Source organism: Poecilia latipinna, unplaced genomic scaffold (genome assembly GCF_001443285.1).
Source record: "Poecilia latipinna isolate Pla-1442-1.1 unplaced genomic scaffold, P_latipinna-1.0 Scaffold17, whole genome shotgun sequence".
NCBI lineage: Eukaryota > Metazoa > Chordata > Actinopteri > Cyprinodontiformes > Poeciliidae > Poecilia > Poecilia latipinna.
Genome location: NW_015112633.1, coordinates 505155 through 529555, shown reverse-complemented (window position 1 = coordinate 529555; position 24401 = coordinate 505155). Strand labels below are relative to the sequence as shown.

The 24401-nt window shown below is 36.6% G+C and overlaps 1 protein-coding gene across 4 annotated transcripts in view; it reads right to left on the bottom strand.

Annotated features, from left to right (window-relative positions):
• The window catches only part of pard3bb (par-3 family cell polarity regulator beta b), a 241538-nt gene that overhangs the window by 72055 nt on the left and 145082 nt on the right, over positions 1-24401 (bottom strand). For 2 of the 4 annotated variants that reach the window (XM_015034257.1, XM_015034273.1), the window contains 2 exons: positions 19788-19898; positions 19155-19566 (listed from right to left, as the gene is read on the bottom strand). In XM_015034257.1, the coding sequence (XP_014889743.1) occupies positions 19179-19566; positions 19788-19898 (499 nt within the window). In that variant the 3' untranslated portion in view covers positions 19155-19178. Of the gene's footprint in view, positions 1-19153; positions 19567-19787; positions 19899-24401 lie in introns of those variants that run through there. The other 2 variants (XM_015034281.1, XM_015034263.1) reach the window with 2 other exon arrangements.

Below are 24401 nucleotides of genomic sequence, written 5' to 3'. Positions count from 1 at the left end.
CCATTTGCAACTCGTCTTGAGTCAGGTCACAGCTGTCAGCTACAAATAGCTCAAAGTGAAGTGACCAGACAAGGTGGTTTTCAAAAACTTTCCGAGTCCCAAAAACACTTCATGTGCCTCTTTTGAACAATCTATACCTCACCAGTTCCATCCAACAATAGATTTGGTCAACTGCATCTAAACACAAGTAATTAAAAGTACTAATGTACTTTTGTTAATGTAACTCTCTGAAGCATAATTGCTAAACAAGATATAATCACTAACATCATTCCACAATAGTTCAATGGTCCCTCCATGATGGTGTTATAGTCTGGAAATAAGAGCAGTGCATCCATGCTTCAAGTCTACATCATGGATTTGGTATCAGCAAATCCACAACATTCTCCCTCCTTGATAACAGAGCAGTAGGTGACCACTAGACATTCAAAAGGGATCTTTCAAACTTCATCAGGCATAATAACATCCCCCAGAAGACCTTACCACAACCCTGCAAAACTGCTAAAGATTTTGGATTATTCTTATGAGAATGGTTATTATTCAAGGTAAGGTCACCTTTGAAGAGAATAAACAAGAGTTTTTGTGACTGATTTGAAATATAAATTGATAGAAAAGGATTTTACAATGAGAAACATGTGCAGAGTAGCTGACCTTCAGGAAAAAAAAAACAAAATGTTCTTTTATTAGCACAAACTAATGATAGCTATTTCAAAAGAAAAAAAAAACAATCAATGCGGTTTGAAACCATAAACTGAAATTGATTTGAAAGCTTGGGAGATGTTACGTTCTGCTTGGAAATGATTCATAAAAGGTAAAAATTTGCATTAATCAATTGAGAAGACAAAAGACTACCCTACAGAGGACTTTCTCAACCTTTAAAAGCAAGGGCAAACTATGACTAATCCTTATTTAAATAAGGCATGAATCATAAATCCATGTTTTCCATTTTGGACAATGTTCCAAACTGGAAATAAAATAAAAAGCTTAAATTTATTGAATTTTAAAAGTAAATGCTAAAAATTATGTGTTTTTGAATCAATAAGAGCAGCAGATACCCAGCTTCATGGTAACTGATGTTGACAAGCTTTTTCTTTTTACAAGTTAAACATCCGGTCATCTGCGTGTTCTCCCTGGTGTGTAGTCGCTAGAGCAGAGGATCATTATCAGCTCTGTCTAACAAAGATCAAGTCGACCACAATAACAGACACAGGTCAATGCATCAGCTCTGCAGCCAGCTGTATCTTCTTTCTGCATCTTCCACTCATCTGCTTGGTCTCATATTCAAACGACATCGGTTGCTAGAAACAAAACAAAAGAACTAAACTAATTAGAGTGAGAAATATCCCCTCATTTGCCTGCAAGGATGTGGGATTTTATTAACTTTATCAATTTCCTTTATGATGACTGTCTGAGTGAAGTAAATCTTCACAGTTTGGAGATTCTTTGCAATCTATTTTGAGTTTTTCAGCAACTTTGGTTTTTCTGTTTCCCCCTCTCTCCTTCTACTAACCTAATCATTTATCTCCACCTTGATAACATTCATCTCTCTATCCCTCCTACTTCATCTTAATCTCTTCATCATCTGCTCATCTCCGTCTCCGTCGTCCTGCCTCCGTCTCCCTCCCTCGTCTCGCCTTTCATCTCATCTTTTTCTTCCTAATCTCCCGAGCTTGTGCTTGGGCTCTAATTAGCCGACATCTCTGCTAATGAAGTTTGACAACAAAAGACCACCAATGCTGGCAGGTGGGTCAGAGGGGAGGAAACAGAGGGGCGAGAACAGAGGAGGAGAGGGAAGCTTTGTGAAAGAAAGACTCCGTAACAGTGTGGCAGTGTTTTCGGTGTAAGCCTGCTACATGCGCTGCCAGGCCTCTGGGTTCCTATCTTTTCTTCTGCAGGCTAACAGGAAGTGACACGTGTTTTTAAAATGCAGCTGACAGGATATGACACGGCCTCTAATACAGCGTGGTCTACGCATGGGGAGTAATTAGCGCTCTATCGACTGCCATGACATCAATCAGACTAGCTGTCCAAATGTCGTACTCAAGAGAGGCACCCGCGGTGGCAGAGGAGGGTGGCATCCTGTCGTGATGAAAATCAGTGTCTGTGCGAATGTGGCAGGGACTGAATACTAACTGGCATGACATTATTTGGACAAGCCATCTGTATGTGCAGGCGTATACATACATATGTGTGTGTGACAGGCAGATTCAGAGGGAGCGCTACAGGTGGTCAACCCGCTGCCACTAAATCATGCGGGCAGCCTGTCTAGCCAGACTTTCCCCTTTGACTTAACAGTTGTGTGTGTGGCTAAAGGCCTGCTTCCTGCAGGTCTCAGCAAATAATAGCCTTCAATAGCAGCAGACCAATGCAGTGGCTCTCAAAAGGTTTGCACACCTGTTAAAATGCCAAAGGAAATGAGAGCAAGATAAATAATTGCAATACTTTGTGTAATGTGACATTTCTTCCCACCAGAGCAGCAGGGATTCCCAACATGAACTGTTTTTGCTCTAGATGTGAGAAGTTCTGCATATGTCTGGACTGAAGACTGATTTTTCCAATGTAGAGGTTAAGACTGAGGTTAAATTAAACAAAGCTTCAGCAAAGTGTTAGTTTATGAGTATGCTCACTTATGCAACCACATTAATGAAGTTCTTTTTAAATGATTGTGATTTTTAACTGATTTATATGTTTTAATATAATATTGAAAAGGTTTAAAAATGAATAATTATAGTCACATTTTTTTAAGTCACAAAACCTGGCAAATTACCATGGGCTGCTACAGGGTAGAGCACTGATCTATAGTTCCATTAAAGTGGCTCTTCAAGGCTTTTAATGTTATAAATAATAACAAATGGATGTTTTTGTGTTTGCAACTTTTTAATGGAGTAATCACATTGAAGTTCCACAACAGCCTGACAGTAAAAATACCAATAATACGGTTTTAGATCTCTTTTTTAGACTAGAAACTATGGGCTATTTTTTACAAATATCAATTTACACAAATATTAAAATCCCATTAAAAGAACATTTATCAAAAATGCTTTCAAATGTGAGAAAAAACAAAACAAAAACAAAACAAAACAAGCAGACAGATTTGACAAAAACATTTTAGTACCATAAGTACTAAATATAGCCAGCTACAGGTGGGAGTTAGTCACTTAAACTCCTTTTTTTTCACATTTTTGCAGGAAATTTGCAGTAAACAATTAATGAGGGAATCTGTTGATTTTGCATGAATTTCCAGAATCACAAAAAAAATCATGGGGACTGACTTATTAAACACATAAAAGATGCCTTTTTTAAAAGGCCATTACAGGTTTGCAGCTCTAAAAGAGTTTTAAAGAAGCAGAGTAAAGGCAGACATGCCTCTGTGGAGGGTGAGGGTTGCAGACCCCTGGGTTAGACACACACCATACTTGACTATAGCTGCTGATCATCCCCGCTCTTTATGATTTTATGATTTTTTTTTATTCATCTCCTTGATCCAAATCACTTTTGACTTATACACAAGTACATCAGGAGGGTACATCATCCTTCTAATCAAAGCAGTTTTTGTGTTTGTCTTTATTGTTGGCCCTACCCCAATCCATTTGTCTGACTAGTTTCTCTGTAAAACCTGGTCATGATGCCCTTGAGTGCCTAACAAGAAGGCAGCTAGAATCTGGAAAACACTGCACCTCACATCTGAACGTTTTCTTCAGGTCAAAATGAGCTGTGGATGAAGAGTGAACTCAAGAATGCTTTTGAATGAGGTGAAATGTCAAGAACCATGAAAGGATACCCAGTCACCTTCTGCTGAAGCAATTAAGTTGCTGTTCATTTCAACCTGAGAAACCGATGGAGATTTCAATTCTGACTGTTAAGGTGCCCCTTGTTTAGTAACATGTAACATGCAGTATTTTTCTCAGGTTTTTATTTTTCAAACATTTTATTATATGGAGTGGAGAAATTTTGCTAAAACAATGGAGTCACAATTAAAGAGCCTGAAATATTTCATACGGGTGTAAGTCACAAAAGCCAATTGCTAAAAAAGCAAAAATGTGGTAGAAAAAGGTGAACTAGCAAGCAAAATCCAGAGATGAAACAAAGGATGAGAAAAAATACATATTATTAAGCATAATCTGTGATGCTAAGGGTCTGTTTCTCTTTCAAAGGCCCAGTAAGTTTTATCAGGAAGTATGGCATCATAGAGTCTTCGATAATACCCAACAACTTTAAATGTCAAAATTGGTGGCGTATGTATGAAAACTGAAAATGGGTTGTCATCAGGTGATCCAGAGGTTAATGATCCAAGACATACTGTCAAATCAGCACTGGAATTGTTCCATAAACACAAAGTCGACCTACTTTCATGGCCAACTCAGGCACACATGCAGTCCAACAGCTTGAAGAAACCGACACTGTGAGAAAAAGGTTGATCTGAGAAAATACATACATCAGTGACAGCTCAGGTCGCTGTGGTGAGCTGTCAACATGATGCAAACACGCACACTGAGCCATATGCACGCTACACATAAAAATAGAACAGATGACAAAACAGTGGGGACTTCTATCCTGGCAGTGAAAAATAATCCAAATAGTGATATCAAGAAAAGGCAACCAAACAGAAGTTGTAATGGCTTAAAGATGGATTACAACAGCAACAATAGGTAAGAGAAATACACAATTCATCACTATATCTGTAAAGTTGGCTAAAAGCTTGTGGGGAACTACAGGTGGCCCTGGAGATATGGCCCTGGTAACACGCAGCCACAGTACAGGCACAGTCGTGCACTTGTCAGTGTTGCTCTTATAGAGTTAATAAATTGTACCCTTAATGAAAGTTAAGGGGAAAAAAAATCATATAACTGTTTAGATTTCTTATTACTCTACCATATTTTACATCCACATCTAGCCCGTTTGTAAAATGTGGCTCATCAAAGACGAGGACTCTGATAATAGTACGTATCAATAAGGTTCCACACTGCTTCTCATTGAGGTAGTTGTAAGATGCCTTACAATGAGATTCATGAACTTCATCTTTGTAACTTGCTGCTGTTATTAAGCCACTGTCCCATTCTTTATCTTTCCATGTATGATAGACATGGAAAGATAGACATGGGTAATACTGGCCTAAATGATAAGAAATTAAGTGCATTATTTTTAAACATCACATCTTCTAAGTGTGTAGTGCTTTTGATGTTAATCTGATTTCTATAGTGTATGTACACTTAAATAAAGGGAATAAAAATTACACTTCAACTGCATTATAGGGAATGTGTTACTTGGGCCATGATATCATTTCATTTTACAAAATCATCGCTTGATGAGCTCAGTCGTTTAAAAAGTTATTAGCTGGAGCCAGTTCAAGCATGAAGAGACTAAATTGTCACCAATGCAGACAGAGCAACTAGTATTCAATGTTCTAAACTCTATAAAATGGCAGATAAACACTTTGAGTGTTTTGTCTACAGTCATGATTTTAGCTACGAAGAATTAGCAACTTAAAACTTGTTAACTTTATAATTTAAGTAATTCACCAGACTTGAGGTTTATAGTCCCTGCATGGGAACGTAGAATTGTGATGCAAAACAGAATGAAAGATGAACAAAGCTGGCTTTGAGTGTACATTTTTGACATATAAAAGTGTTATTTTATGAGTCCAAGTGTATGCGCCCATGTGTACTTTTACCATGTGCGTGCTCTTCGGAGGGCGGATGTCCTTTGCATGGAATTTATTTTTCATTGAGAACTACTTGTGCAAATACTAGAGGCGGAAATCATAAATGAGAGGAAGAGAGTGCAACAAGGGGGAAGAGAGACCTAGAAAGGATCTATTGAAGGAAGGAGTGCAAAGGGGGGAGGAAGGGATGGTGCACACGAGTGCCTCTTGAAAGCTTTCTCTTATTAGCCAGGCTGAATCACACGCTTTGAATCCGGAAAACACACACTTTAGCCATTTTCTTGTCTTTCTCCCCATTACCTCCTCCCTGCCCCCACAAAGCAACCTCTTCAGATTCTTCCGTTTTAGTTCTTCCCATATTCACTACTTTTCACTCCTAACATCTCAGTTTAGTTTATTCTTTACTTTTTTCTGCCTTCGTTTCTATTTTTTTTTTCATTTTAATTTGCTTTCTCCACCCAGGATGTTCATTCACCGGCTCCTATCGTCATTCTTTGTGCACGTCCTCACTTCATTGGCCTCTTTATCCCTTCCCATCTGTTGATTCTCGTCAAATCTCATTTATCCACTCCACAAGCTAAATTGTGACCACCAATCTTATATTTCTTATTTCTTATATTTCTCTGCATCTCAAAATATGTCATGAATTCCTTTCTCCAAAATTTTTCTTTCAGTTTGTGTATTGTTCATTATTCATTTTACAAAATACTCCATTTAATGCTCTTTAGAATTAAATCATTCCTCTTCTTGCTACTTTTTCCGCCTGTTTCCCTTCACATCAAGTTGTTTAAGAATTGAGAAATACGTCTCAGACAGGTATAAATGTAGAGAAATGTATTGCATTCTGTGAAACCTCCAGTCTCGTCACCTCTTTGAGGTATGTGCGATGGATATCCTATTATGTCCAAAAAAAATCTGTGGGATCCCCGTTTAGCTTGTCAACAAATTATCTATGTTACAGTGTGTGTGTGGGAAAGCAATGCGAGAGGGTTTTTTAGCTATGGCAGCCAATCTGTCTACGCCACTGAAACGCTAGACAGACATGAAACAGTATATCAGTCCATTACCAAGGTATCAAAAAATGAATTAGTTAAAGCACCCGTGCTTCTAGAGTCAAAGGGCTTCAATACTTGGATGACACTCAGTACGATCAATGTGAAATGCAGGTCTGAGTTGTTTGCATCCATTTTTAAATGTGTAGAATTATCTTTAAGGACATATGTAAGACTTCAAATAGAAGTGTGTAGCCAAATTGTTGCCCAGCCATACAAAAATATTAAAAGTAAAATTCAGATTTTTTCAAACTCTTCTACACCAATTTTATAATTTTAAAGCTAGGAGAGACAACATTGCTGCTATATATATATATATATATATATATATATATATATATATATATATATATATATATATATATATAATTTTCGAATTGATTTATCAGATAATTTTTCATCACATAAACGGACAGACTTAAATTGCAACTTTAGAAACTTTAATTAGTATAATAAAAAGTAAGATGTAGACCAAAAATTGCTACAAAAGTTCTTAAACCAGGCTAAATCAGTTTTCAGTGCAACAAAAAAAAAGTTAACAAAATGATCTGGGTTACTAAAAAAAGGGAAAAAAAAGAGTTCAAATATATGGCAAAAGCATTCTACTTGATAATTACCTTCAAGACTAGATTGATGTGGAAAATCTCAGACCTACAAGGCAGGTATATATATGCATGCAAAAGTCCATGTGTTTAACAAAAGAGACAGAAAAAGGGATAGGTTTTTGCTTTGCCTCATGAGCCAACGGGAGGAAGAGAGATCATCTCAAGCAAGTCGCCAAGCAACACTGAAAGTTTCTGTCTCACTACATGTATGTAGATAATTTTCTATTTTAGTAAATGTTTAACAAAAACAGCTTTAAGGTAAAATTTGTATTTGTTTTTGATTATTATATTGTCTAATCTAGTTTGAGGGAATCATTTCCATCAGTCCCCTAACGCTAAAAAGGAGAACAGAATCAATGGATTTGGGTGTATTACAAAATCTTTGGAAAACAAAATACAATTAAATTATAAATAAATAATAATAATAAAAAAATCAAACTTCTAAAAAAAACAATATTTTCACCAAGATGGTCAAAAATTGGTTTGTTCCCATGTGTAAAATAGAAGAAGGTTGAAATGAAATGGAAATGCTTGGGTATAAAACAGGTGTCTAAGTTGGCAAAAAGGTGAATTTGCAATGTACCCACTTAAAGGCATCATCAGATTACTCACATCTTGAAGCATCACTGAATGTCTTTAGACTGACATAATGTGATACATTCTGAAAAGCAAACATAAGTTATTAGGAAGGCCAACACATCCAAAACACCCAGTTGCATGAAATACTAAAAGGAATTAATGTTCTAATGTACCAATATTTTTTTCAATTAACAAAACCCATTTTTGTTCTAATTAAATGCAAAACAAACCACCCTTACGAGGACCTGCTTTTATTTCATGCTTTTTCTTTGTGTCTTGTTCGCTGCTTATCCTTTACACATGTACTACAATGCCCCTCCTTCCTGCTCTGCCAAGCTCACTTCACTTTGGTCTCTCAAGGCTGATTGTTTTCTAATTGGTGGAGTGCCAGAGGTCGTGGTTGTTATGGTAACCTGTGAGGGGTACTTGGACGGGTTGGCTGGTGGTGGATGGATGACGGTGGGAGGGGGGGCAGCTGTTCATGAAAACGGAGGGCTGCTCTCATCCAAGGCTTAGCAGGTCACTTCAGAAAATAGACTGGATAAGTGTTTGTACATTTTCTCCTGGTGGAAACTGATTTCCATATTATAAAGACGCTTTATTAAGTCTACGGTTCTCTTAAGAAATGTTTAGGTTTTAAAATGAATGCTACAACTAGACTGAGGCTGGGTTTACTTATTCCTTTCGTTGTCAAGTTGGAGAAAATACTACTTTATAAAGTCAATGACCAACAAGACACCGTCAAATTTTAAATTGATATGATTATTTAAAATAAACTTTGCTTACATTATGAGTTTAGATGATGGGTTATTTAAAGGGCACTTCTAAGAAAAAAAAGAGAAGAAAAATGTAAAAACATGGGAAATAATATGAAGAAGGTTACTGGCAGACAAACAGAGAAAGTATGATTGGAAGGGAATAAATAATGGATGCATGAATACATAAACTCTGTATGAACTTTAAGGAAATTGCATTTTCTATGCGTGTATGCGATGCACACACTTTGCAAATCTGCAGACACAGTGTGTCCATTGAGAATGAAAATAAATGCTAAATTGATCAGCTATCACACCTGAGGTGCAAAACATGGTTCCTATAAGTTCCTATAAGTTCTCCATCCATCTTCAGCCCCTTTTAAAGTAAACATAGAAACATTCACTGTGGATTCATAGCAGATATTTCTGAAGATGTCAACCTATTGAAACCATATTGTCAACATAACATTATAGAACACAATGTTGACAAAGTAGTGAACTACTATACTGGATGACCAGGTTATACCATCCTTCTTTGGGCACTTAGTGTTGCTGAACCCAAGTTTATGGCACTGCAACCTCTGCACTGCTTGTACAGTAGGGACTAGGCATGATGGGTGCATTACTTCATCTGCCACTCTTCTTACCCTGATGTGCCCATCACTTTTGAAGACAGTAAGTCTGGATTCATCAGACAATATAACCATCTATCCATCACCTACAGATTCCAATCTTTATGGCAAACCGAAGCATTTCTCTGAATATCCTCACTAATTAGTGGTTTTCTTATGGCTATACAGTTGTTCAGTCCCAATCGTTTTTTCTTCAATATTTGTTTGTATTAGGGTGTATTAAGGTGTTCAGGTATTAAGAAACTTTGACTGTTTTTGGTTAAGCATCAGTAGTAGCAAAATTGTATTTTTTTGTTGTTTTTTTTCATGCTGCAGGGATAGAATTATATTTTTTCCAGTTAATTTCTGGAGTCTGCTTAATTTCTGGAGTCTGTTTACAATGAATCCAAAGCAGAAAAAAACAAACACTGTTATGAAGAATGTCTTTGTTTTTTTCCCATATGATATGATTTTTGTGACAATCATGAACATTAAAATTTAAAGATACTATGCAACTGATTCAGGATTAGTCAGATAAATTAGCAATACATTTTGACATTTGGTCCTGGGAATAGCTTGGAACTACATTTTTATGCCCCGTTTTCTTTTTTCAAACCAATAATTACAGGAAGTGTAGGATACCTAGTATAAAACAAAAATACACAGGCTTAAATATATGCCCATGAGAATAAGATGCTATATACACCAAAGATGAACAGTTTTGATCAAGATTAATTGAGCATTCTGTTATGTATCACATTCTGTCATGACGCACATGTCTTTGGTGTTCAGTTAGATCTTGTCATAGTCAGTTCTTTATAATTGTCATTCAGGTCTTTCCATACAAACTAAGCATTTTGATTGTAACTGCAGCAAAACAGTTTAACTCCTCTATGTGTTTAACTCCCAGACCTGAGTTTAGACATTAGGGAAACTACAAATAGGCAACAAAATGTTTTTGTTGTTGTTGTTTTTTGGTTACATTACAAGCATTTACTGTGGTAAACAGGTTTCTTAAAATGAACAATATTTACATATAGATATCATTCTCATTATCATCAAGAATGATACATGTATTTAAAAAAATCCCACAAAGTATTTATTTTTTTGTCAACAAAAATATTTGTTGCCATCAAACAGTTTATTTTTTAAGTCTTCCCATAAACACCCAACAGTATGTTCACATACAATTTATTTGTAGCCTGTCATTGCTCACAAAACACCTTTTCTGAGCATGTGGGTGTGCATTTTAGTGCACATGTCTAAGCAGCCATGCTTCACTGCTTTGCTAATGTACTGATGGAAGGGAGTCCTTGGCGATCCTGTTTATCTCTGTATCCCACATGCCTCCGGTGGCTCTGACCTCCGTTAATGCACACATACAGACACCGCTGCTGACACACCACCTTCTTTTTCCAGCCACATCGATTGCTGTCAGCCAATACCTGGACTTCCTTTAGTCTGCATCATCAGGTTTCAGGAAGTGATGATAAATGAACAGCACTATCTGCCAAGACTGCCGGTCATGGTTAAACGACTCCAAAATCGAGACCTTCTCTGACTTTTGCAACTTCTTTTGAGAAAATATGGGCATCTTGGAAAACAAACACTGAATATTATAAAATAAAGAAGGAACTAAGCAACAAAGCACCAGCATGTGTACAAATAAATCAAGAAAAATACCCTCTGATAATGAGTACATCAGACTTGTTATAAGGTGCAAATAAAATAAAGTGCTTTCATAAGAAATCATTTCAAAATGGCTGGGATTAACATACTTAACAGGAAATATCAGCATGCAAGCCAAAGCAAGCTGAGTACATTTACATAATCCAAATTACATGTAGGGAGACCAGGGATTATGGGACAAGAGTGTAAACCTGGAGTTAAGGTCAAAGATGTAGATTTTCATAAAATATGTCACATATTCTTTATCCACATGTAACTGAAATGGAAATGACTTTATTTAAACATTCATTACCTGCTAAACCACATTTTCTACCACCTTAAAATAAAACATGCACTGGTGAGCACAACTCTCATACTTAATATGAATCCCATAATCTATTGTAGAAGTCAAGGTCAAGGCACTGAAATATATACGATTTTGCATGAAGAAAACAATACAAGAAAGGCTGCCAGGAAACGGCTCCATGGAGGATGGAGCTGTCCATCAAGGTGGTTGGCGTCCTCACTTTTCTCATAGGTACACAAGGTGAGAAGATGTGTGTGTGTGTGTGTGTGAGCTAGAGTGTATGTACTGGTAGATATGTTCCAGAATTAGAGAACTGTCACTGATATGATAAAATGTAAAGAAGGAGGAGTATCATACTGAAGCTTCAAGCAGAAAATTCACTCTCTGATCATACCAAAAGTAAGCTTTTGCTAGACAGCAGGGAGAAAAATATTAGCATGAGTTACACTGATGGAGTGATGCAACAATCGAGAGAAAACAACAGAGTAAGTCTGGGTTCTGGTTACTTCTTATTTCTATAGTTTGGATTAATTCATGACAAACCTATTCACCAACAATAATGATTCATACAGTCATTTGTCCTGAGAAATGTTGGACTTGTGTTTTGATATGATGTTTAAAAGTCATTTTCTATAATCTACTCATGTCATTTGTGGTTAATTAAAAAGTCGTGGGCTAAACCTATCCAGAATTTAAAAATATATATATATGGCATGACATATTTACCACAAGCCTTTCATGGATGTGCTTCTTTTATCAGAAATGCAGTATCTAGTGCAAGACTTAGAGTATTGATCCACCCTAGAATAAGTTTGGCATTAAAACAGAGCATCAACAGAAATCTATAGAGAGACTGGAAGCTTTAATTGAGAATTTTTTTTTAAGTAAACCTGCAAGATTGCAGAGTTATTGTGTATTGTGCTGAGATCATAGGTTCCAATTAACATTTTCACCAATTTTTTCTTTCTTCCTTTTTATCATGATACCCCCACCAGTCTCCATCAGCTTTAGGATCTGCATCAGTAAATCACAAATTTTATGTTAACAGAAAAAAAAAAAATAGCACATGGAGATCTTGAATGCAGCCTATGGAATATGGAAACAACTTTCTTTGTAACACTTGGTATTATGCATACTGAGCATGACGAAGATGCACACATTACGTAAAGTATTTTGTTTGCATTACTAAAATGGGAAAATATGTCAATATTAATACTGTTAGACATATTAAGTTATAATTTTGCTACAAAAATTGGGCTAACTGATGTGAGGATTCTAAATGTTACCACTTTAATATAAACCAAACCAAAAATATGTTTTCCCATTCAGCGTTTTTAAATAACCCAGGCCACCATGTCTACTTAAATCTGTTAATAAAATGCAACAACGGTTTTCCTTTGCATTAATATTATTATTTCATTCTTGGTTTCACATAGTGTCTGTTTTTCAATCATCCATTGGATTTTGTAATTTTTGTGTGTGATAAAATATAGAAGGTTATGTGGTTCTATGAGCTTCGAAAATCAAAATACCATCTATATAAAAAAAAAAGATGGTGACCTTGAACAAAAGTGCTTCACAGATAAAGTCGCTGAACCCTACCTGTCACTTGGAGGCGCTGGGGAAGGAGTGTGCGGCGACGTAGCTCCAGAACCTCTAGGCTTGTTAACTTTGGCATACAGCCTATCGATGGGGTCATCATCAGGGAGAACTCCAGCATCGTTAACATGCTTCCCATGTCCTGGGAAGCTGGGAGGGCCCTGTGGCGAAGCCGAGCGGGCATGAGCGTGCTGAACTGAACTGTAGAGAGGTGACTGCGGCAGCGGCGGTGGCCCTGAACCCATCTCTCGGTCCCTGAAGGTCTGTATCCTGGCATAGTTTGGGTCGGCATCGTCATCCTCGAAGTGTGGATATGCTGCCCCACCACCGCCACCCTGCTGGTCTCTGGGCAGTTTTTCCTGCAGCTCAGGATGCACAGCTTCAATCCTTAAAGAGAAACAAAGGAACAATTACTCCCTGTTACAGAGCAGCAGTAGGTACTTTAGTAGGCTACTAATAATTCACAAACAAGAACTGTCACAGAGAAAGAGCTTTACCAAAAGCGTGCAGCGGAACAAAGTTGTTAGCAAGGAAAAAGTAGAAAATCCTGTGATCAAAGAACAATGTGTGATAAGTTTGCTAATCATATTTTAGAGAAGGTTCCTGACCTTTCTCTCTCTTCTCTCATCCTTTCAAGCTCCAGGTCACTCAGAACGTCTGATTTTTGTCGTTGCACAGCAGCCTTTGCCTCCTTCTTCTCCTCCTTTTTCTTTCCAAACCTGGACACAAATAGAACATGAAATGCAGAAACAACATGTTGACAAAAAAATCATGTTGACAAAAATNGAAAAAAAAGAGTTCAAATATATGGCAAAAGCATTCTACTTGATAATTACCTTCAAGACTAGATTGATGTGGAAAATCTCAGACCTACAAGGCAGGTATATATATGCATGCAAAAGTCCATGTGTTTAACAAAAGAGACAGAAAAAGGGATAGGTTTTTGCTTTGCCTCATGAGCCAACGGGAGGAAGAGAGATCATCTCAAGCAAGTCGCCAAGCAACACTGAAAGTTTCTGTCTCACTACATGTATGTAGATAATTTTCTATTTTAGTAAATGTTTAACAAAAACAGCTTTAAGGTAAAATTTGTATTTGTTTTTGATTATTATATTGTCTAATCTAGTTTGAGGGAATCATTTCCATCAGTCCCCTAACGCTAAAAAGGAGAACAGAATCAATGGATTTGGGTGTATTACAAAATCTTTGGAAAACAAAATACAATTAAATTATAAATAAATAATAATAATAAAAAAATCAAACTTCTAAAAAAAACAATATTTTCACCAAGATGGTCAAAAATTGGTTTGTTCCCATGTGTAAAATAGAAGAAGGTTGAAATGAAATGGAAATGCTTGGGTATAAAACAGGTGTCTAAGTTGGCAAAAAGGTGAATTTGCAATGTACCCACTTAAAGGCATCATCAGATTACTCACATCTTGAAGCATCACTGAATGTCTTTAGACTGACATAATGTGATACATTCTGAAAAGCAAACATAAGTTATTAGGAAGGCCAACACATCCAAAACACCCAGTTGCATGAAATACTAAAAGGAATTAATGTTCTAATGTACCAATATTTTTTTCAATTAACAAAACCCATTTTTGTTCTAATTAAATGCAAAACAAACCACCCTTACGAGGACCTGCTTTTATTTCATGCTTTTTCTTTGTGTCTTGTTCGCTGCTTATCCTTTACACATGTACTACAATGCCCCTCCTTCCTGCTCTGCCAAGCTCACTTCACTTTGGTCTCTCAAGGCTGATTGTTTTCTAATTGGTGGAGTGCCAGAGGTCGTGGTTGTTATGGTAACCTGTGAGGGGTACTTGGACGGGTTGGCTGGTGGTGGATGGATGACGGTGGGAGGGGGGGCAGCTGTTCATGAAAACGGAGGGCTGCTCTCATCCAAGGCTTAGCAGGTCACTTCAGAAAATAGACTGGATAAGTGTTTGTACATTTTCTCCTGGTGGAAACTGATTTCCATATTATAAAGACGCTTTATTAAGTCTACGGTTCTCTTAAGAAATGTTTAGGTTTTAAAATGAATGCTACAACTAGACTGAGGCTGGGTTTACTTATTCCTTTCGTTGTCAAGTTGGAGAAAATACTACTTTATAAAGTCAATGACCAACAAGACACCGTCAAATTTTAAATTGATATGATTATTTAAAATAAACTTTGCTTACATTATGAGTTTAGATGATGGGTTATTTAAAGGGCACTTCTAAGAAAAAAAAGAGAAGAAAAATGTAAAAACATGGGAAATAATATGAAGAAGGTTACTGGCAGACAAACAGAGAAAGTATGATTGGAAGGGAATAAATAATGGATGCATGAATACGTAAACTCTGTATGAACTTTAAGGAAATTGCATTTTCTATGCGTGTATCTACCGATGCACACACTTTGCAAATCTGCAGACACAGTGTGTCCATTGAGAATGAAAATAAATGCTAAATTGATCAGCTATCACACCTGAGGTGCAAAACATGGTTCCTATAAGTTCCTATAAGTTCTCCATCCATCTTCAGCCCCTTTTAAAGTAAACATAGAAACATTCACTGTGGATTCATAGCAGATATTTCTGAAGATGTCAACCTATTGAAACCATATTGTCAACATAACATTATAGAACACAATGTTGACAAAGTAGTGAACTACTATACTGGATGACCAGGTTATACCATCCTTCTTTGGGCACTTAGTGTTGCTGAACCCAAGTTTATGGCACTGCAACCTCTGCACTGCTTGTACAGTAGGGACTAGGCATGATGGGTGCATTACTTCATCTGCCACTCTTCTTACCCTGATGTGCCCATCACTTTTGAAGACAGTAAGTCTGGATTCATCAGACAATATAACCATCTATCCATCACCTACAGATTCCAATCTTTATGGCAAACCGAAGCATTTCTCTGAATATCCTCACTAATTAGTGGTTTTCTTATGGCTATACAGTTGTTCAGTCCCAATCGTTTTTTCTTCAATATTTGTTTGTATTAGGGTGTATTAAGGTGTTCAGGTATTAAGAAACTTTGACTGTTTTTGGTTAAGCATCAGTAGTAGCAAAATTGTATTTTTTTGTTGGTTTTTTTCATGCTGCAGGGATAGAATTATATTTTTTCCAGTTAATTTCTGGAGTCTGCTTAATTTCTGGAGTCTGTTTACAATGAATCCAAAGCAGAAAAAAACAAACACTGTTATGAAGAATGTCTTTGTTTTTTTCCCATATGATATGATTTTTGTGACAATCATGAACATTAAAATTTAAAGATACTATGCAACTGATTCAGGATTAGTCAGATAAATTAGCAATACATTTTGACATTTGGTCCTGGGAATAGCTTGGAACTACATTTTTATGCCCCGTTTTCTTTTTTCAAACCAATAATTACAGGAAGTGTAGGATACCTAGTATAAAACAAAAATACACAGGCTTAAATATATGCCCATGAGAATAAGATGCTATATACACCAAAGATGAACAGTTTTGATCAAGATTAATTGAGCATTCTGTTATGTATCACATTCTGTCATGACGCACATGTCTTTGGTGTTCAGTTAGATCTTGTCATAGTCAGTTCTTTATAATTGTCATTCAGGTCTTTCCATACAAACTAAGCATTTTGATTGTAACTGCAGCAAAACAGTTTAACTCCTCTATGTGTTTAACTCCCAGACCTGAGTTTAGACATTAGGGAAACTACAAATAGGCAACAAAATGTTTTTGTTGTTGTTGTTTTTTGGTTACATTACAAGCATTTACTGTGGTAAACAGGTTTCTTAAAATGAACAATATTTACATATAGATATCATTCTCATTATCATCAAGAATGATACATGTATTTAAAAAAATCCCACAAAGTATTTATTTTTTTGTCAACAAAAATATTTGTTGCCATCAAACAGTTTATTTTTTAAGTCTTCCCATAAACACCCAACAGTATGTTCACATACAATTTATTTGTAGCCTGTCATTGCTCACAAAACACCTTTTCTGAGCATGTGGGTGTGCATTTTAGTGCACATGTCTAAGCAGCCATGCTTCACTGCTTTGCTAATGTACTGATGGAAGGGAGTCCTTGGCGATCCTGTTTATCTCTGTATCCCACATGCCTCCGGTGGCTCTGACCTCCGTTAATGCACACATACAGACACCGCTGCTGACACACCACCTTCTTTTTCCAGCCACATCGATTGCTGTCAGCCAATACCTGGACTTCCTTTAGTCTGCATCATCAGGTTTCAGGAAGTGATGATAAATGAACAGCACTATCTGCCAAGACTGCCGGTCATGGTTAAACGACTCCAAAATCGAGACCTTCTCTGACTTTTGCAACTTCTTTTGAGAAAATATGGGCATCTTGGAAAACAAACACTGAATATTATAAAATAAAGAAGGAACTAAGCAACAAAGCACCAGCATGTGTACAAATAAATCAAGAAAAATACCCTCTGATAATGAGTACATCAGACTTGTTATAAGGTGCAAATAAAATAAAGTGCTTTCATAAGAAATCATTTCAAAATGGCTGGGATTAACATACTTAACAGGAAATATCAGCATGCAAGCCAAAGCAAGCTGAGTACATTTACATAATCCAAATTACATGTAGGGAGACCAGGGATTATGGGACAAGAGTGTAAACCTGGAGTTAAGGTCAAAGATGTAGATTTTCATAAAATATGTCACATATTCTTTATCCACATGTAACTGAAATGGAAATGACTTTATTTAAACATTCATTACCTGCTAAACCACATTTTCTACCACCTTAAAATAAAACATGCACTGGTGAGCACAACTCTCATACTTAATATGAATCCCATAATCTATTGTAGAAGTCAAGGTCAAGGCACTGAAATATATACGATTTTGCATGAAGAAAACAATACAAGAAAGGCTGCCAGGAAACGGCTCCATGGAGGATGGAGCTGTCCATCAAGGTGGTTGGCGTCCTCACTTTTCTCATAGGTACACAAGGTGAGAAGATGTGTGTGTGTGTGTGTGTGAGCTAGAGTGTATGTACTGGTAGATATGTTCCAGAATTAGAGAACTGTCACTGATATGATAAAATGTAAAGAAGGAGGAGTATCATACTGAAGCTTCAAGCAGAAAATTCACTCTCTGATCATACCAAAAGTAAGCTTTTGCTAGACAGCAGGGAGAAAAATATTAGCATGAGTTACACTGATGGAGTGATGCAACAATCGAGAGAAAACAACAGAGTAAGTCTGGGTTCTGGTTACTTCTTATTTCTATAGTTTGGATTAATTCATGACAAACCTATTCACCAACAATAATGATTCATACAGTCATTTGTCCTGAGAAATGTTGGACTTGTGTTTTGATATGATGTTTAAAAGTCATTTTCTATAATCTACTCATGTCATTTGTGGTTAATTAAAAAGTCGTGGGCTAAACCTATCCAGAATTTAAAAATATATATATATGGCATGACATATTTACCACAAGCCTTTCATGGATGTGCTTCTTTTATCAGAAATGCAGTATCTAGTGCAAGACTTAGAGTATTGATCCACCCTAGAATAAGTTTGGCATTAAAACAGAGCATCAACAGAAATCTATAGAGAGACTGGAAGCTTTAATTGAGAATTTTTTTTTAAGTAAACCTGCAAGATTGCAGAGTTATTGTGTATTGTGCTGAGATCATAGGTTCCAATTAACATTTTCACCAATTTTTTCTTTCTTCCTTTTTATCATGATACCCCCACCAGTCTCCATCAGCTTTAGGATCTGCATCAGTAAATCACAAATTTTATGTTAACAGAAAAAAAAAAAATAGCACATGGAGATCTTGAATGCAGCCTATGGAATATGGAAACAACTTTCTTTGTAACACTTGGTATTATGCATACTGAGCATGACGAAGATGCACACATTACGTAAAGTATTTTGTTTGCATTACTAAAATGGGAAAATATGTCAATATTAATACTGTTAGACATATTAAGTTATAATTTTGCTACAAAAATTGGGCTAACTGATGTGAGGATTCTAAATGTTACCACTTTAATATAAACCAAACCAAAAATATGTTTTCCCATTCAGCGTTTTTAAATAACCCAGGCCACCATGTCTACTTAAATCTGTTAATAAAATGCAACAACGGTTTTCCTTTGCATTAATATTATTATTTCATTCTTGGTTTCACATAGTGTCTGTTTTTCAATCATCCATTGGATTTTGTAATTTTTGTGTGTGATAAAATATAGAAGGTTATGTGGTTCTATGAGCTTCGAAAATCAAAATACCATCTATATAAAAAAAAGATGGTGACCTTGAACAAAAGTGCTTCACAGATAAAGTCGCTGAACCCTACCTGTCACTTGGAGGCGCTGGGGAAGGAGTGTGCGGCGACGTAGCTCCAGAACCTCTAGGCTTGTTAACTTTGGCATACAGCCTATCGATGGGGTCATCATCAGGGAGAACTCCAGCATCGTTAACATGCTTCCCATGTCCTGGGAAGCTGGGAGGGCCCTGTGGCGAAGCCGAGCGGGCATGAGCGTGCTGAACTGAACTGTAGAGAGGTGACTGCGGCAGCGGCGGTGGCCCTGAACCCATCTCTCGGTCCCTGAAGGTCTGTATCCTGGCATAGTTTGGGTCGGCATCGTCATCCTCGAAGTGTGGATATGCTGCCCCACCACCGCCACCCTGCTGGTCTCTGGGCAGTTTTTCCTGCAGCTCAGGATGCACAGCTTCAATCCTTAAAGAGAAACAAAGGAACAATTACTCCCTGTTACAGAGCAGCAGTAGGTACTTTAGTAGGCTACTAATAATTCACAAACAAGAACTGTCACAGAGAAAGAGCTTTACCAAAAGCGTGCAGCGGAACAAAGTTGTTAGCAAGGAAAAAGTAGAAAATCCTGTGATCAAAGAACAATGTGTGATAAGTTTGCTAATCATATTTTAGAGAAGGTTCCTGACCTTTCTCTCTCTTCTCTCATCCTTTCAAGCTCCAGGTCACTCAGAACGTCTGATTTTTGTCGTTGCACAGCAGCCTTTGCCTCCTTCTTCTCCTCCTTTTTCTTTCCAAACCTGGACACAAATAGAACATGAAATGCAGAAACAACATGTTGACAAAAAAATCATGTTGACAAAAATACTGTCTATAATAAAAAAAAATAATTTATTACAAACATATTATGATGTCTATAATAAAAGCTGTTTACCCTTTTTCTACTTTTGCAAGTCAATCAAGATAGCGTTTCTTTTTTTTTTTTTTTGCCAAAGCCCAAGTAAATCAGCTGACTTATTCAAATTTCTATTTTTAAACTGATGAAGATTTGTCAAGTTGCGTGGGGATCAGCTGTTAACAACCCTTTTCTGTTCCTGCCACAAGTTCTCTGTCAGGTTGAGGTCTGGGCTTTGACTGGTCCACTCCAGAACATCCGCCTTGTCGTCTCTAAGCCCCGTCTGTGTAGGTCTAGCTGGATGCGTCGGGCCATTGTCTTGCTGCAAATCAAATGTTCCCCGAAACCGCAGTTCTTTTGCAGATGGAAACAAATTGTCGTCCAGGATTTCTGCCAAACAAAACGTCTTGTCTGATGGCCAAATTGCTCGTTTTTGGTCTCATTGAACTAAAATAAATTTCTTCCCTTTGACTGTACAGTCTAGTGTCCTTTCAGTGGAATATTAGTTTTGCTAAACAAGTATTTAAATTTTAGGTTTACAAAAAGAAACTGCACATTTTATAACCTTGGTTGCCTAGGCCGTATTTCCTGCTAAAGTTTTCTCATTTTTTAAACAAAAGTTTTTACAAATCGTATTATTATCGTGATAAACTCAGGTCCTGGGAGGAAATGTGTCATTCCAATCTCATTGAAAGTTCTCCATTTTGTAATTCAAAAGTTCAAATGTACAACATGCTTTTAATGCTCTGTCTAAATGTATTTTAAAAAAGCCAAAGCTTATTAAACTTTAGAGCACAGCTACGCAGCGGGTGCGACATACTGAATTGAGCCAGTCAAACCTGCTAAATAGTTAATATGTCCAACATGCCAACTGTGACCTTATAACACAGCTAATGTTTTATTTATCAAGTGAATATATTGATGAATTATCCTTTTGTCTACATTTCTGCTATGTAATAGCATGCACATTTTTGAAGTATCGCTCCCCCTGCTTATGTATTATTTAAAAGCAAATCCAGTGCTACATTACACTGGGACTGGCTTGGTGTTTTGGTTTTAATAAAAACAAAAGTGCAATTTGAACACTGGGGTAATAGGTTTCTTTGAAATGCCTAATGTGGACTGGGGGGTAAAGCCTATTTACCACCCATGGAGGAGTGGCTCGATTGGCAATGAAGGGTTCCAATCATCTGTGTGTATTAGCAGCATGTGTGTGTATTTGCCACGCAGGGGACAAGCCTTACTTTAATTACAGCTACCTACAGAGGCTTACCCTTTCTTTCAAATCTCTCCTCCCTGCACTTACCACTCCTTTTGCCATGGTTCCTTTTCAAAATTGTCACTTCTTTATAGCAGAGCTGTTTCTTTTCACTCACTTTCTTCACTTTACCTTTTTTCCCATGTGTACATTAACTCAGTTTCAACAAATCTTTCCACTCTTTATCAAGTTTTCCTCCCTTGAACTTCACCCTGACCCTCTCTAGAGTAGAGATACCTACCACGACTGAGAATCTGTACCTGCAAACTGTGCAAAAGTAACAATGGCATATTGCAATATTTCCCCTCTATAGCAACTAAACACATCAATGTTGGGATTCATGGCATTGAGTCTGTTGATGTAGAAAGAACGAAATAATGTATCACTGCTTTTACAGTTTAACAGGAATTCACCAGTTTGCTCAGATTGTGAAATGAACTTTGGGGATTAGGATTTACAAGTTTGACTGTAATCTGGTCTTCCTTCTCCAATTAGAAGAAGCTTTTTCTTTGACTTTCAACCTAGTAGTCAGTTATATATAAATAATACTAAAAAACATTCAAACACTTTACTTTTGTGCCATAAAATTCAATCTGACCCTTTAGCAAATTATGTCTAATTTGTAACCAAGTCTGTACCCTTCCAAAAAATAAAAACAAAAAAAATCTACATTATAGGCATCTGCATAATGTTTTACTTCTTTAGGTAATCAAGTAAGGTCACAGGTTTTTGAACTCAAGCTTCTTGGCACACAGCCTGCTTCTACAAGCATTTGCAAAAGAATAGGTGCCTTTTAGGAGCTCAGTGACTTTCCAGACAAATATAGTGATACAATGAGCCTAACTACTGCAGAGTCATCAGGACTTTTCCTTAGATGGCTGAAATCACTAGTGTAGAAGAAAGGATAGGGAACATAAAAATCACAGAATGGGGCCCACAGATGCTGGGGTACTTGTTGTGTAGAGGAACCTTCAGTAAGGTCAGTAGCTGAAGATCTAAGAAGTTCACATGTTTGTTAAGGATAAGTCATTCCTGCAAAATCCACAACTCAATTCAATCTGCAGGGGTTCCTTGAATTATTACAAATACTGAATTTGTATTGCATTATAATTTGAACTGAGGTAGACTGTATGTGGCTGGATTTAAATCTGACCATATGTCTGGACTGCATATGATTGAATTGGAATGATTTGAATTTAACGTGGACTAGCACAGATTCGTTAAAAATGCTGTCTGCATTGGTTTGAGATGATGTTTGTGGTGAAAAAGTACCAAATAAAGGAAGTGGATTTAACTAAAAACAATACAATATGATAATGCAATCACACTGCTGATGAGAGATAACAGAGGGAATACTAAAACCAGGTTAAGTTCTCAAATAGGAAACTGAAAGCCAGATAATGACTCTTTACTGCAGTGTAATGAACAATCAGTTTCTGCTGAGGTTTCAGATACTACAGCCAGAATTTGGGATTAAAAGCATGAATCCCCAAACCTTTCCCGTCTTCTGTGAACAATTCAGGATAGTGGTGGCAGTAGTAAATCGATGTACAGAGTGCTTTCTTGGCAAGGTTGAAGCCCCATAATGCTGATCAATCATCATTCGAATGCCACCGCCTATCTGATTATTGTTGCTGACCATGGCTATCCTCTGTGGTGACCATTTATGTTATTATTGTTGTATGTGTATAGTATGACAATAAACCTGAAGGCTCTGGTGCTTGGGTTAGTGTTTCTGTGACAGTTTGTTCAGTGATTGTTATTCTTCATTGTTCTGCGGAGAAAAAAACAAAACAAAAACAATATCCTCTTCTTGAAGTCTTTTCTTATTTCTGCTTTGGATGATACATTCGTGTGACATTTTGCTTTGAAAGTTGTGAAATTTTATTACCTGAAAACTGTATGTTTACACAAACAAAAGCAAAACATTATTGTTATAGAGTTATCCAGACCCCATGTTTGGGTCCACTGTAGTTAACTGTATGTTGTACTATAGTGGACTCCTGGTATTCAAGGAGTTACCTTTTTGTTTAAATTTAGTTGAGAAATATTCCTGTGTGAAAGCTAATTTTATTCCAATTTGATTATTTTATGTTACTAACAGTTCTGTCCTTTGTAATGGACATTGAGGACAATGCTTGGATCTCTTCTGCTAATGTTGCTCATGTCCGTTTCTGGGAAACTTTTCATATTCCTATGTTAACTGTCGGGAACACTGGCTTTGACCTGAAATGAAAATGTGTCTCGGCAGGAAAAATATATAATTCTTGTCATGTTTGCTTTTTTTGAATAATTTCTTGAAGTTGTTAGAGCTGCCTGACAGCAGCTCCAGTTAAAATTTCTTTCATTTCAAACATCTTTTGTCCAACAAGAACTATTATTTAAATCACATACCATTAGCTAGATGTAACCACTGCACAAGTCTATGTGAAAGAAGTGACTCAGGACAGACTAATTTACCTGTGGTTTCCATTTTCAAGTTCTTTTATTCCTCTCAGTTTAAATGACGGATTAAATGTGAGGGCAGAGAGGAGAAGAAGTGGTCATACAGAAGTGAACCAAAATTAAAAATGATTAATAAACAACCACTTCTAGCACAACAAGACCATCCAGAACAAATTTACACGTGAGAACATCATGGCTCGAACACCATTTCACAAGGAATATGAGAGTAAGATTAACAGATGATTAGCAGCCAGTTAGGAAGAATTTATTACCTCTTGTCCTGTCATTAGAGGGAAGAGAGCGGTGACTAATGAATACTAATAAGCTAAAACCACAATCTGCGTAGAAGGCTTTTTATTAGGGGAAAAACATTTAACCAAGCTTCTTAGCGCCTCTCCCAGCAGAAGAAAATGACATGACAAAGAAATATTTAAGAACTAATCCGTATTTTTCCTAAATACTTACTAAATTAAAAAAGGAAAGAGAAAAAGCATATAGTGTACTATCAATATCAACATAAAAATGTCCAAATAACTAAAAAAATAACAATTACATCTTTTTGTAAAGTGTATTAGGATGAAAAAAAAAATCTGAATATTTAAATACGTTATATACATTTGGCATTTAAGATAGAAAAAAAAATTATTTGTCTGTAAATATGTTCTAGCTTGACCTGGTACAAATTTATTCCTTAAAAAAAAAATA